The sequence below is a fragment of the Nanorana parkeri genome, unplaced genomic scaffold (assembly GCF_000935625.1).
Source record: "Nanorana parkeri isolate BGI_ZX_2015 unplaced genomic scaffold, ASM93562v1 scaffold929, whole genome shotgun sequence".
Lineage (NCBI taxonomy): Eukaryota > Metazoa > Chordata > Amphibia > Anura > Dicroglossidae > Nanorana > Nanorana parkeri.
Genome location: NW_017307197.1, coordinates 261811 through 275267, shown reverse-complemented (window position 1 = coordinate 275267; position 13457 = coordinate 261811). Strand labels below are relative to the sequence as shown.

The 13457-nt window shown below is 43.9% G+C and overlaps 1 protein-coding gene across 1 annotated transcript in view; it reads right to left on the bottom strand.

The window, feature by feature from the left end:
* Positions 1–486: 486 nt before the first annotated feature.
* The window catches only part of FAM188A (family with sequence similarity 188 member A), a 93915-nt gene continuing 80944 nt past the window's right edge, over positions 487–13457 (bottom strand). The window contains exons 14-17 of the mRNA XM_018566263.1: positions 10349–10421; positions 6068–6155; positions 4307–4378; positions 487–855 (exon numbers count right to left, since the gene is read on the bottom strand). Coding sequence (XP_018421765.1) covers positions 709–855; positions 4307–4378; positions 6068–6155; positions 10349–10421 — 380 coding nt within the window. The 3' untranslated portion in view covers positions 487–708. The remainder of the gene's footprint in view (positions 856–4306; positions 4379–6067; positions 6156–10348; positions 10422–13457) is intronic.

The window sequence follows — 13457 nt, the reverse complement described above, 5'->3', positions numbered from 1 at the left end:
CTGCACGAGGCATACTTGGATTAAAGGTGCGTGGTAAAATACCCATACTGAAGAAACATGCAGATAAATGCATGTCCTACATACGTAAGAGTTACTCAGTGGAACTGTACCTGACTTTCCCCAAAAGAGCTTATACAAGATTCTATATATATGTTTTGTAAATATAATTAGTGTTTATGATACTGATGACTTGTTCTTGAGTGCAATGAACAATAAATGATTGCACTGTATATACAGTTGTTTTTTTCCTCAGCATCAATACTTCCCCCAGTATGAACACAGAGTTTCCAGTTAACAGAATTTGTCCCTCAAAGTAGCACTATTTAAAGGGTGAGCCGGCCCAGAATTGATATTTCAGTTTTGGTTGTACATGGGTGGGTTACATCACCCACTTCCTTCATGGCCCTCTTTTTACCCCCGCCCCCTTTATCTTTATTTGCCCTGCTAAAGTCAATTTACTCCTATGCACCAAAGGGAACCATGTGATCACTGGCCGCCATTACTCCGATCAACATAAGTTACGCCCAAGGCAGGGAAGCAGAGGTAGGAGGCTTAGGTGTCAATATTCCTTCTATGGTCCTACAGAATGAAAAAAAAAAGAGAAAGAAAAAAGGCCAGAGTGTGGTATAAAATGTTCATCCAAAAAAAGACATATCAGTTTTGGGTGGACTGTCCCTTTAAAATGAAAATTTGTTGGTCCCAAGAAACTCAATTTAATGATGGAGGCCGATCCGTGTTCCAGAGAAGCTCTACATATGGCCATTTGGTCTGTAGACAACGCTTGATGGGAGTGTCATCTGTTTGGAGTCTCGGGTCTTCAAATCCCATGACGGCTGTCCCTTCGATGTAGGCGACCTGACACAGAAAGACGGATTTTACGGTATGGTCAAGGAGAGATATCAGAACACATATCACCATCATCAAACATATATTAAAGGAAACATGTTCAATGCAGGGGGCACTGTTTTGACTTTGTCTTTGGCCCCAGCTCCAGATCTCTTGAGTTACTTGTCTGCTTAAAGGGTCAGACAGATTTCCCTGTAGAATTCTCCTGAGAATTTTCTGGCACACAGATCAGAGCTTAACCAGAGCCGAGCAGGAACTCTGGAGCTGGAAACTCTTTCACAAACATCAGATAATTGCCACCTAAACCAACCAATAACAAGCAGATGCGGAATCCCCTGAACTGTAAAGACGTCCATGGGTTGAGGTGAACATTCACTACTCCAAATTGATTTTCCTGGATTATCTCTATTGCTCCCCTGACAAAGGCCCACCTCTAAGTGACTCTACTTAGTGTACAAACAGGTACATTTGGCTAAAACAAGCTTGTATTTTTATGCTGGATCAGAACATTTGTTCGGGTTTTATGGCCAGCATAGAGCCCATCTCTACCGTTAATTGATGATCCAAACAGCGGGTCAGCATTAGGAAAAAAACAAAAAAGAAAACTAAGCAGCATTTCTGGTCACCCAGCGTCATCAAAGCCACTTCCTGTGAACCCCAGGGGAGCGTCAGCATACCTGACGGGCCTCACAGTACTTGTGGACAGGGCAGCAGTCGCATGCCAGTATGCAAAAAGGAAGTATAATGGGATTTTGCATTCAAAAACAGCTGTGGGTGGGAGGGTTGAGGTGGGATTTAGGGAAAGGGGAAAGGGGGGGTGAATTATGAAACAGTTGAGTTGGGCTTTAATGCGCATGGGTACCTAAACGACATAGACTTGAAAACAGGACATCTAGGGACCAGAAATTGGTCCAGGGGGTGTGTCATCAAGCTGGCCGGGACTCACAGTACTCTAGGACAGTGCAGAAGTTACATGTCAGTATGCAAGCATCATGCCATCCAGCAGAAAGTATAATTGGATTTTTCAGTCAAAAACAGCTGTGTTGACTATTTGAGGGTTTGAAAGTCACTGATGGAAATCCCTTTCAGAAAATATGTAAAATAAAAGAACTGTACTCCCGGGAGCCATCTAAATACTTTCCGTACCATAGCAGGGAATCACTGGGCAGAGCTGACAACACTGCTTGGGATTTCAGTGCAGTAGAGGCAGAGATGTCAGCTAAGCAGAAAATTAGGAGCTCTCTGGATTTCTGACGGGATCACCATGTGTTATTCTGTACTTGCAGCATTTTTTGAAAAGTGACACACATGGAGAAATTTGCATGGATTGCAGAAAAGTGCTGAATGTTTTTTTTAAATTTTGCACATTAGACATACACTTTAATTCATTTCTACTTGAAAACCGTGAGAACAGTAGAATGATGGCTTCATTCTGCCGTCATAAGTGCAGAGACTCGACAATTTAATAATCCTTCCAGTTTCCTATTAACATGCTCTTCTTCATGGGACACATTTCTGGACCTTTTTAATGAAGCCTTAAACCAGAAGATGACGTTCAGCCAATGGCATGAAATGAAATGTCCCATCACAGCCACACCCTTGCTGGTCCCCTATTTATTGTTCCCGTTACCATGGAGACAACATCACATCATTATTTACAAGCTGGAATTCTGAGCGGCGAGTTTTCTTTGAAGAGATTTAGCAGGAACCAGAGCCAATAATTCAGCAAACAAGGGCAAGTAGAACAAATGTTTGTGGAAATGTACAAGTTGTCTTAGAGTGACTGGTAGTGACCCAGAATGGACGATCATATCCTAAAATGAATGTCACTGGTGAAGCATTAAGCCATTTTTTAGCATCTTGCACAACGTCTATACATCAATACAATCCAATCCTGCCTAAACGTGAAGGGACAGGAAATACCGCGTACAAGTTAAAGTGTACATAGAGCCAAAACTTGTTTTTAAAGGAGTATGAAAGGAATCAATTCGCTGTCTGTCTGTGTCTTTAATATGTAGACTCTGCCTCTATTTTTCCTGGTCACCGTTGTCTCTGGAAGAAGGGGAATGGAAATCCAACATTTTACAGTTGTCACCAGAACAGGAATAAAGGCTAAATGTTCAAAGGGGACACCTGTGCTGAGGAGAAATCACAGAGGCAGGCCCCAGTCACTCCTGTATGTTTGGGTGCGGTTAGGGATTCCTGCGTCAGGAACTTGCATTTTCCTGCAGCATGAATCCCGAATCTGATGTTTACAAGAGGCAGTTGTCACCCGTTCAAGTTAACAATCTGGTAACAGCCACTGCATTTGAAAGCGGGCACACTGCATGCAATCGTATGTGATGCGATTCCATGCGGTTAGGAATCAATCACTAACTTAAATTAATGCAGCCAGAGTACGTATGTGAATCTGAGGTGATATCAGCCTCCTGGAGCATGGAGAACGGTAGAGGGAGGGGCAGCACTATTAGCCAATTAAGTGTGCTGCATGCACATATGCTGACAAGCATATTATTATTATTATTATTATTATACAGGATTTATAGAGCGCCAACAGTTTGCGCAGCGCTTTACAATATAAGGAAGACATTACAATCACTATACAATTCAAGACAAGGGCCCTGCCCCTGAGGGCTTACATTCTAAAAGGGAGGGGCAAGTGATACATGAGGAGGTGAGTGAGAAGAATGGTGGACTGCTGCTGCTCCTTCACTGTCCAATCATAGGCTGGGGACAGGGAAATGACCTGTGTGTACTGCTCATCCTTATGCTTGGTAGACAGGTCAGTTTATCAAGCTGGCTGATCTGTGTGCAGAACTGTGTAAATCTCAGGACTGGATGTACAGAAATACAAATCCTGACAGGTAAAGCAGGTCCCATATATTTATTTCCGCTCTGTATTTAGCCCTCTGTCTGGAGTTCAGCATTAATAATCAGACTGCCAGTCTACATATAAGGTATCCCATAAGTTCCTACTTTCCCAGAAAGGAACGGTCTTGGAAAGATATATTGGCCTCCCCTTTTTTTTTCCTTTATTACGTAGTCACCTTTTGAAGGTCCATTTTTTTTCCAACAGTGCCCTTATTCCCCCCCAAATGATTTGTCAAGAATGTCAAAATAGATTGTCCCATGACATGTCCCATCTTTCAGCCTTTGCTCAGGTGTCTGGATTTTCTCCAGAAGAGGTAAGAATTTCATCCCCTCCATTACTCCCTATTTATGCATCCCAGAAAGATTGTCAGCACAGCTTTAATAGATTCCATATGGAGGTTGAAATAAAATAAAAGTGTCCTTTAACTCAAACATGCAGAAATGAAGAGGCGAGACGATAGAGAAAGAAATAGTATAAAAGGAGAGAGATAAGAGCATGAGATGACATAAGCGCAGAGATCATGTAACAAAAATGACACTTCAATCCAAGGCGGCTGTCAGCACGATGGACGCTTTACAAGAAACATACCTTCTCGTTATTATTGGATTGTCTTAATCCATTATAATGATACACGCTAAATGATTCTGGAACCTTTGAACCCTTTAAAAGAGAAAAAAAAATACAATGTTACACAAAGGCATTGAAAGCTATAGGAAAAAGATCCAACTGATCACATATGGACAACATAGTAATCCTTGGGACCCACCTTAAAGGGACATGTAACAAGGGTGATGTGGGGGCTGCCACTGCTGGCTTCAATACTTTTATATCAAGCCAAAAAGGTGTCAGAATACAGAATACTTATATAGGTCACTATGTGTGGGTATATATGTGTGTATATATATATATATGTATTACCCTAAGGAGAACTATGGGGAAAAACACTAACCCCATAGTTCTCCTTTAACTGACTAAGTGCTTGTGTAGATGGATGTTATTTTCCTGTGTATAAAGCTCACAACGAATGCGGGTCTGTAGATTCCCAATGACTTTAATGGAGAAGAGTGGATGACAATTCTGAAGCTGCCTTTGACCTACTTTGTGTTTGTCTGGCAGAGCAGGTCACATGCAGCTGTTTATGTTCATACACATGTGTTTTAATGCAAAAAGCTGCCTTTAAATCAGAGCTTCCATCCACCCAAGTCCTATACCAGGCAGTTCTATCACTTCTAGGAGAAGGGGAGGGTGTACTGTCAGCAAAGTCTGTGCGATCTGTTCTTCTGGCAGGATTTTATCTCAGCCTAAGGCTTACGTTCAATTATTATATTCCTGCAGCAGGATTGCCAGGTGTCCCCTGTTCGGATATGGCCGATGTACCCTTTGAAGCTAATGACCAGGTGACAGCACCTGCATTCAACTAACTTCCTGAAAGCCCAGGATGTCACAACTCCTCCCCCACCCTGAGCCCAGGATGTCACAACTCCTCTCCCACCTTGAGCCCAGAATGTCACAGTTCCTCCCTCCACACTGAGCCCAGGATGTCACAGCTCCTGCCCACCCCGAGCCAAGGATGTCCCAGCTCCTCCCTCCACCCTGAGCTCAGAATGTCACAGCTCCTCCCTGAGCCTAGGATGTCACAGCTCCTCCCTCCACCCTGAGCTTAGGATGTCACAGCTCCTCCCCTCACCCTGAGCCTAGGATGTCACAGCTCCTCCCTCCACCCTGAGCCTAGGATGTCACAGCTCCTCCCTCCACCCTGAGCCTAGAATGTCACAGCTCCTCCCTGAGCCCAGGATGTCACAGCTCCTGCCTCCACCCTGAGCCTAGGATGTCACAGCTCCTCCCCCCACCCTGAGCCCAGGATGTCACAGCTCCTCCCCTCACCCTGAGCTCAAGATGTCACAGCTTCTCCCCTCACCCTGAGCCGTCATTCTCTGCAGCATTTAGGATCCACCACCAATGAAGGAAGATGAGGGTCAAGAGGAACTGTTGTCTCCTCAGACTGAACTGAAGACACTTGAAAAAAGGTACCTATATTTTCTTAAAGGTGCAGGGGTAAAGGGCAAATGGGGGGGAGGGGGTCAGGGAACCAAGTCTGGAGTTAGGCTTTAAGAAGGTAGAACATCACTGCTCTAAATGAAAAAAAAAAAGCAATCCATCTTGATTTAACTAAACTTAACATGTTGGGTTTTATATTACTTTTAAGCAGGATAATTATAAAGCAAGTGCACTCTCCATGTAAACAACAGACTGTGCCCGCCCCCCCCCTCCCCCTTTCCATCCTCCATCAAGCCTGACACAGATCAACAGCACAATTGCCAATAGGCTTCTGTACACAGCATACCGTACCTGGTCAGGGAAAAACTCCAGCAGGAATGGGCCCAGTAATATGATCCCCAGACCTTCTGGGTCTAATTTGGTCTTCATGAGGTTTACACTGGAAAACATTGAAAATCAAACAATAAGCGAGGAATATTTGTGCGTTCCTGAGATATGCCGCGCTGCACGGCCTGCCTCTGCCAATGAAGCGTTCATCACTATGGCATCTCATTGGCCAAGTTGAGTTATTTTAAGACAGCATAATCTCATGATTAAAACCAAAACAGTCATGATAATTTCGGGAGACAGAACCTTATTAGGAAAACATTTCTCAAAACAGACTGTGTAGTAACCTGCGCTCGGAGAATGGAGGGACCTGAGCCTCGTAGGCAGAGAACAGTACACCAGTTACCAAGAGAATTGATTAAAGTGACCCTGTCACCACAGGTTTTCTAGGAAACAAAAAACTCCCATCTACAGCAACCTTTTCAGTGCTCTCTGTCTTGAAATGCAGCCGCTTTACTGCTCCCCTACTGCTGCAGGAGTTAGACCCTTCCAGATGTGTGGATACTGGTTCCCCCCCATTGCCAACAGTGGATCCGCCTGCCAGCTCCTAAGTCCTGTAATGAGCTTATGGGAGGAGCCACTGCATGTGGCAGGAGGAGCAGGTATTCACAAACCTGGAAGTGAGATGCAGTGGCCAGGGATGCAGCAAAGCAGTAGCCCTTCAAGTCACGGGCTGCCGTAAAGGTAAGTATAGAAGGGCTTCTTTTACATGGCTGGTGTTTTTTTAAAGTGGAAGTGAAGTTATTTTTTAAAAAGGAAGACGGGCAGTGTTTTACAGCAGAAGAGACTGTGCAAGTCATCAACTTTTTTGCTGTGCGCTGAGACGCACGTGTTGCGTATTGTGGGGTAAGTTGGCCAGTGTCCAAAAATTTTGGAGGGCTTTTTGATTTTTTTAAGACCACTTAACATTTATGCATATATGGATATATATACGCCGATCAGCCATAACATTACGAGAACCAACCTAATATTGAGTAGGTCCCGCTTTTGCCACCAAAACAGCCCTGACCCATCGAGGCAAACTAACATCCACATGAATGGCAGAACCCAAGTTTTCCCAGCAGAACATTGCCCAAAGCATCACACTGCTTCTGCCAGCTTGCCTTCTTCCCATAGTGCATCCTAGTGCCATCTCTTCCCCTGTTAAGTGACACATACGCACCCAGTCATGTGATTCATCAGACCAGGCTACCTTCTTCCATTACTCAGTGGTCCAGTTCTGATGCTCGCACGTCCATTGTAGGCGGTGGACACAGGTCAGCATGGGCACCTTGACTGGTCTACGGCTATGCAGCCCCATGTACGCAATAAACCGTGATGCTCTGTGTGTTCAGACACCTTTCTATCAGAACCGGCATTAACTTTTTCAGTAAACTGAACTTCAGTAGCTCTTCTGTTGGATCAGACTACATGGGCCAGCCTTTGCTCTCCACGTGCATCTATGAGCCAGCGTCATGACCCTGTGGCCAATTTACCGGTTTGCCTTCCTTGGACCACTTTTGGTGGGTCCTGACCACTGCAGACCAGGAAAATCCCACAAGAGCTGCAAATCTTAATAAAACTCTCACTAAAAACTTTCCTGCAAATCTTACCAGTCACTTGCCATTGCCTTGCTTGCCAATGGCTGCTATCTTTTGGTGCAGAACCCCCCTGACATATAAGGATTTGGCACAATGTTCATACAGGTCCGTTATATAAAAATGAATAAAGCTGCACTACCAGGTTTGACCTGCGAGTGATGCTGCAAATGAAATTCCGAAGAATTGGCAGAAAAGAACCCTCTGTGATACTACAACCAGGGGCGGGCAATTCCGGCTCTCTTGCTGTTGTGCAACTACAAGTTCCATTAGGCATTGCAAGAGTCTCATAGCCACAGGAATGACTCCCAGAGGCAGATGCATGTTGGCATTTGTAGTTAAAGTACAGCTGGAGGGCCAGAGTTTCCCACCCTTGCACTACACTGTGAAGCAGACCGGGAATATGGGAGTTGGAGAAGCATCTTCCCCTATTACTAACATAAAAAGAATTCAGATCTTATAACTACAATGGCACCCAGTAATAATAGGAAATAGAACCCTATATTAACTACTCCCACACATCTCAGAGGAAAGAAGAACAAGATTGCAGACAGAGATCAGGCCCGGAGACTGTGGTCTAGGTGGATCATGTGGTTATCTGATGGTCTGAAAAATTTATTTTCAGATAAACAATGGGAAGTCATCTGTCCAGCAATACAATGTTGCATGAAGAAAGCGTGAGAATACTGAACTGTTCACATGACCTCCTCACTAGATGGGAGCCCAAGTCACATGCGGTTATTTTTGTATTGTGCTCCACATTTTACACAGACCCGCGCATAACTCGCATGTGCCTTCAATCAGGTATAACTGGCAAAGTCTGTTCATACCATAGTGCTGTCACTGGCGTACCGGAGAGTACCTAGGTTTAGCAGGTCCCAGACACACTGGATATATTATACCTTTACTTGGCCACAAACATGACACAGTTGTGGAATTCAATCCAGCATACAGATTTTTTTTTTAAACTCAATTGAGCCTTCGGTTTAAAATCGGTGAAATACATTCCAGGTGCATTAAAACAAAAGGTGCGCAAAGTGCCTAAAGCCTTACAGTTTGTATTCTTTAGAAAGCAGACAAAGCCTAAGTAGAAAAGCCTGTCCCCTGCCCGCATGCAGTAGAGAAGGTTCCTTGCTTTCTGTATGGAGAGAGGAGAGAGTTTCGGGAAAAGACCTGGCGGCATACCTTATCCCGCCGGGGACTGTCCCCTCCTCTCTCTGCCGGCGTCCACCACCAAGATGGCCGCCGGCAGGTATCGATAAGATGACCACGCATGCGCAATTACGTCATCACACATATAGTGATGTCATGGTGGGGTGTCACCCGATCTCCACTGCGGGTGACACTCAGCCTCGGGACACCCCTGGCCTCAGTTACTGGTGTGTCATGGGATAGAAAATAGATTAAATGCTCCAATAGGAGCACAGACACTAATAAGGAGATTACAGAGGTTCTGACAGAGGTTCTATCCAAAAACAAACAAAAAAACTCTTTTGTGCTGCTTACTCTCCATTTTATCAGGAAAAGCAGCCTCATTTTAACTTGCAGCATCACCAGCTGGTGAAAGCCGGTATTGCGACTCATCCATTCATATTGTCATGTTGCAACAAGCATTGTGATATGCTTTTAAATATGATTTGCTTTATCTGTCCCTGGTATTTGTCCCCATAGTTCAGTTTTTTCTCTGTGTAGATAGTTCCACCCTTCTTTATGTTTCTTCATCATGTTTCGGTCTGCAACTCAGCCACATGTCCTTTGCTGAGTGGATCACATTATGATCTTTTGACCTATCCCATGTTCGCTGTTGTAAAGATCTGCAGAGTTCGGAATAAAAGTCTCAACAATCTTCAAGTTGTCATATGGATTGAGTCAACAGTCTGCAAACACATCTTTGACTGGGGTTACTGCCATCTTGCTACAACCATAAGTTAGAGAGACCACACCTTCAATTCTTAGACTGGGGAGGCAGAACACATATGTATAGACATTTCATGGACACAATTCTCTCACATCTTGATGGTTAAGTGATAAAAATGTTTGCGTTCATAACATCATGCTTATTAGTATCTTTTGAATGTACATTTACTTGACTCCATAACACACCACTCTTGGAAAACGTGCAAAGAATATGGAGGACTCGCTGCACAGCCGGACTTGCTTGGCTGGTGTCACTTGAGGTGCCAGAAGGACCACCCATGGATCAAATTTTGGACAATTCAGAAGGAAACAGCTAAACCTCCATCCATGTATAGTCAGTTTTGGAAGGCAGTATCAACAGGTATTTTTGTACAAATGTAACAAAACACATTGGGGGGAGCAGTTGCCCATGGCAAGCAATCAGCATCTCTCTTCAGTTTGCTCAGGTAAGATTTGAAAATGAAACAGAGAAGCTGATTGGTTGCCGTGCAAATCTGCACCAGTTTGGTAAATTCCACCCATTCAGTTGTATATTTAACAGACCAAAATGGAACAAATAAGAGAAGTTTAATGGTAGGACTTACAAAAGCAGCATAATGACTGGGTATGGACGGGTGAATGTAGGTTGCAAAGGCTGGCCCAATATCCAGTTCAATCAAAATAAAGGGCAGCAAGCAGAACGTTCTACTGAAAACTAAGATTTAGCAGACTTTAGAATCAACGTGATTAATATTTAAGTGGAAATACTTACTATTCAGGTTCTGAAACAAGATCCAGAGCCTTCATGACTTCATCTAACAAAGCATCAGGAATGAAGCCATTGTCTGCAAGAAAAAGGAGATGACTAAGACACAGTAGAGGCAGCCACGATGTAGACTAAGACAATGTTTTCCCCTTTGAATTCCTGAATACATATTATTAAACTGTACATTTTGTTTGAAACTTGGAAAACTGTTTAAATTAGAACTGTGGACAGGCCAAGAACATATATGTACATAAACATGCGGCAAAAGTCGCCGGGAGTCTGTTTAAACAGCCCCGATGCTGGCGACGTACACTGTACGTCGTCAGTCACGAAGGGGTTAAAAAGAGTCCTCACTGACCTCTGTATCTGCAAGCACCCTGGAGTAATTCATCCCCAAAGTTCAGAGAAAAACATTAGACCCCCTTGAGTCACCTTTCAACTTCACTGGGGAATGACAGCTGCCGGCTGAGGCAGCTGAATGTAAACACAGCAGGCAGTGGCCGGGAGCAATAGCAAGCTGGCTTTTGTACCCACCCACTGCCGGCTGGAAGTTCTCCTTCCAGTCCCCCTCTGCTGATTGACAGCCTGCTATTGGCTATTGCAGCTTAAAATGGGCAATAGTAGTTCTGGCCATTGCTCTCAGCTGCTGGATGGGAGACTTGACGCCAACTTTCTAACACCGGCAGAAGAGGAGGCACGGCGGAGCAGATGAGGATCGGGGGCAGCATCGGAGGCATGGGGGCACAGACTGCAGCATGCAGCGGCTCCCAACAAGGAGGAGCAGAGTGAGGGCGGGGGGATTCTACTAATTGATAATGAGAATCATTGACTGATTGATTATCATGGATTAAATCGATTAGTTGTTGCAGCCAGACTGAGAATATGCACTTCCATGTGTCACCTCTTTGAACAATGTAACATTACCATTGCTTGCTAGAAGCAATGCATGATGGAACATGTAGTCTTGAGAAATCAAGATTGCATCACATCAGGCAGCAGGGAAAAAAGGTGCAAAGCACACTGGGAACCCAGGAAGATGTGGAAAGTGAAGGGGCAGATGGAAGGCAGCACCAACATAAAAAGGATTTTCTCAAATAAGCTTTGATTGTATTATGAAAAACAACTCCAGTATGTATTCCTATTACAACGCTGAGGTTATACCAGGAGAGGACATGCTAGGGAAGTCATTTTGATGGACTGGTGTCGCTGTCTGACTTTCCGGTGGAACTCTTGTTTGTTGACGTTTCCTGTGCCGAGCCTATTACAATGCTGATGGTATGACAGGATAGGATATGCTGGGACTTTACAATCTCCCGTTACCCTAAGGAGAACTATGGGGAAAAACACTGACCCCATAGTTCTCTTTTAAGCAGATATGAATGTTACCATCTTGTCTTGTATGGTGATTGTAATGTCTAACTTATATTGTAAAGTGCTGCACAAACTGTTGGCGCTATATAAATCCTGTATTATAATGATAATAATAATATGGGGATTATTTTATGATTTTGGAATGTATGAGATCTAGAATAGTGTTTATTATGCTGTACAGAGCCCTCTACCTATCCCCCATTAAAACCAGCACATTTTTTTTTTATCATGGGACATCAACTATAATTATTCACAGCCAGAATGATACAAGAATGGTAATAAATAACCGTCCTGTTGACTTTACTGCTCTGATTTGGTGTGATGCATTAACAAACAAAACACTAAAACCACTCAACAACTGCAATGTACGTGTGAGATAGAGACTGCTAGACAGGAATCGCCTATCAACAGTCATTTTTCACGTCTGTTTTCCTAAGAAGAAATAGATTAAGGTTGCTCTCTTGTGTCCGGGGGTAGAAAGTTGGGGTGTCAGATTCGGACACGCAGATCATATTTACAAGTTGACGTAATCAGCGGTGCTATATGTTGGCGATTTGCTAAAGTCCTGAAGGCAAAGTCCTATTCTGTTTGAACATATGCCGAGTTCCCAGCTCTGACAGACACAGTGCAGTGCAGCCCCCCTGATCATCAGTGACAAATGATCTGGGGTGTCAGGAGGGAACCTGCATGGTTAAGGACAGGAATTGTTATGGTGTGAGTATTCCCAGATGTTCCCAATGCATCAGTGTTACCTCTCATTTACATTAAGAGGCCGAACGCGATGCAGACACCCGGAATAAAGCCTATAGAATTACTTATCACTCGTGAGCGGATCGAACACATTTATTACCCGCCTCGCTCTAATGATATTAATAATTCACTCATTTTATTTAAAGCGATATCAAAGTCAAAAGGGTTTTAAACTATTTCACATGCTGATGAAATTACTTTCAATGGATGCTGCTTCTTGATAGTCAAACATTTTAGTTCCCTGCAGAATCAGCTGGTGCCCTGAGCACTGGTCGTGATATCCTGTTTTAGGGTGGTGCCTTTCCCTTGCAGGGTCCTTTGGAGCCACCCTTGCGTATGCTAGTAAGCTGCGTGTGTCTGCACAAACACAACAAGCTCCCTGCTCCTCTCTCTTCCCTTCTCCAAACTAGTAGATAGACAATTGCAGGAGATTGCGCTGTCCCTTGTGATCTTGTACTGGACATTAAGTTCAGGGAAGACGAGCTGAGAGAGTCGGAGATGTTTGGAAACATGATGACTGTAAGTGATTGGTCAAAAATGTACAGAAATACTTTACTGGGCGATGTGTATTTGTTTGATCTGGTTTTATTATTGGAAAACCTGTGTGTGTGTGTATTTAACACTACTTAAGGGCCCATTCACACCACATCCAGATTACCTCCAAACCAGACCAGATTGTTTCCGGACCCAAAATGCATCCCAATGTATCCCTATGCTATTTTTGGTCTCTATTCCCACCAGCGCAGTCCGTTCCAGACCAGACCAGAAAAATACTGCTTGTCCTATATTGCCTGGTCTGGAATGCACTGGAACGCATCAAAAATGCCTTAAAAACGCATGGAACACACCTGCAAGACCATTTTAAGCTTAAAAAACCAAAACAATCCCGGTAAAAACGCAATGCACTATGTTCCAGATCTGGTCCAGAAAATGGTGTGAACCCAGCCTAAAGTGATCAACATTCTTTTCATTGTTGAGACCATGCTATAGTTAA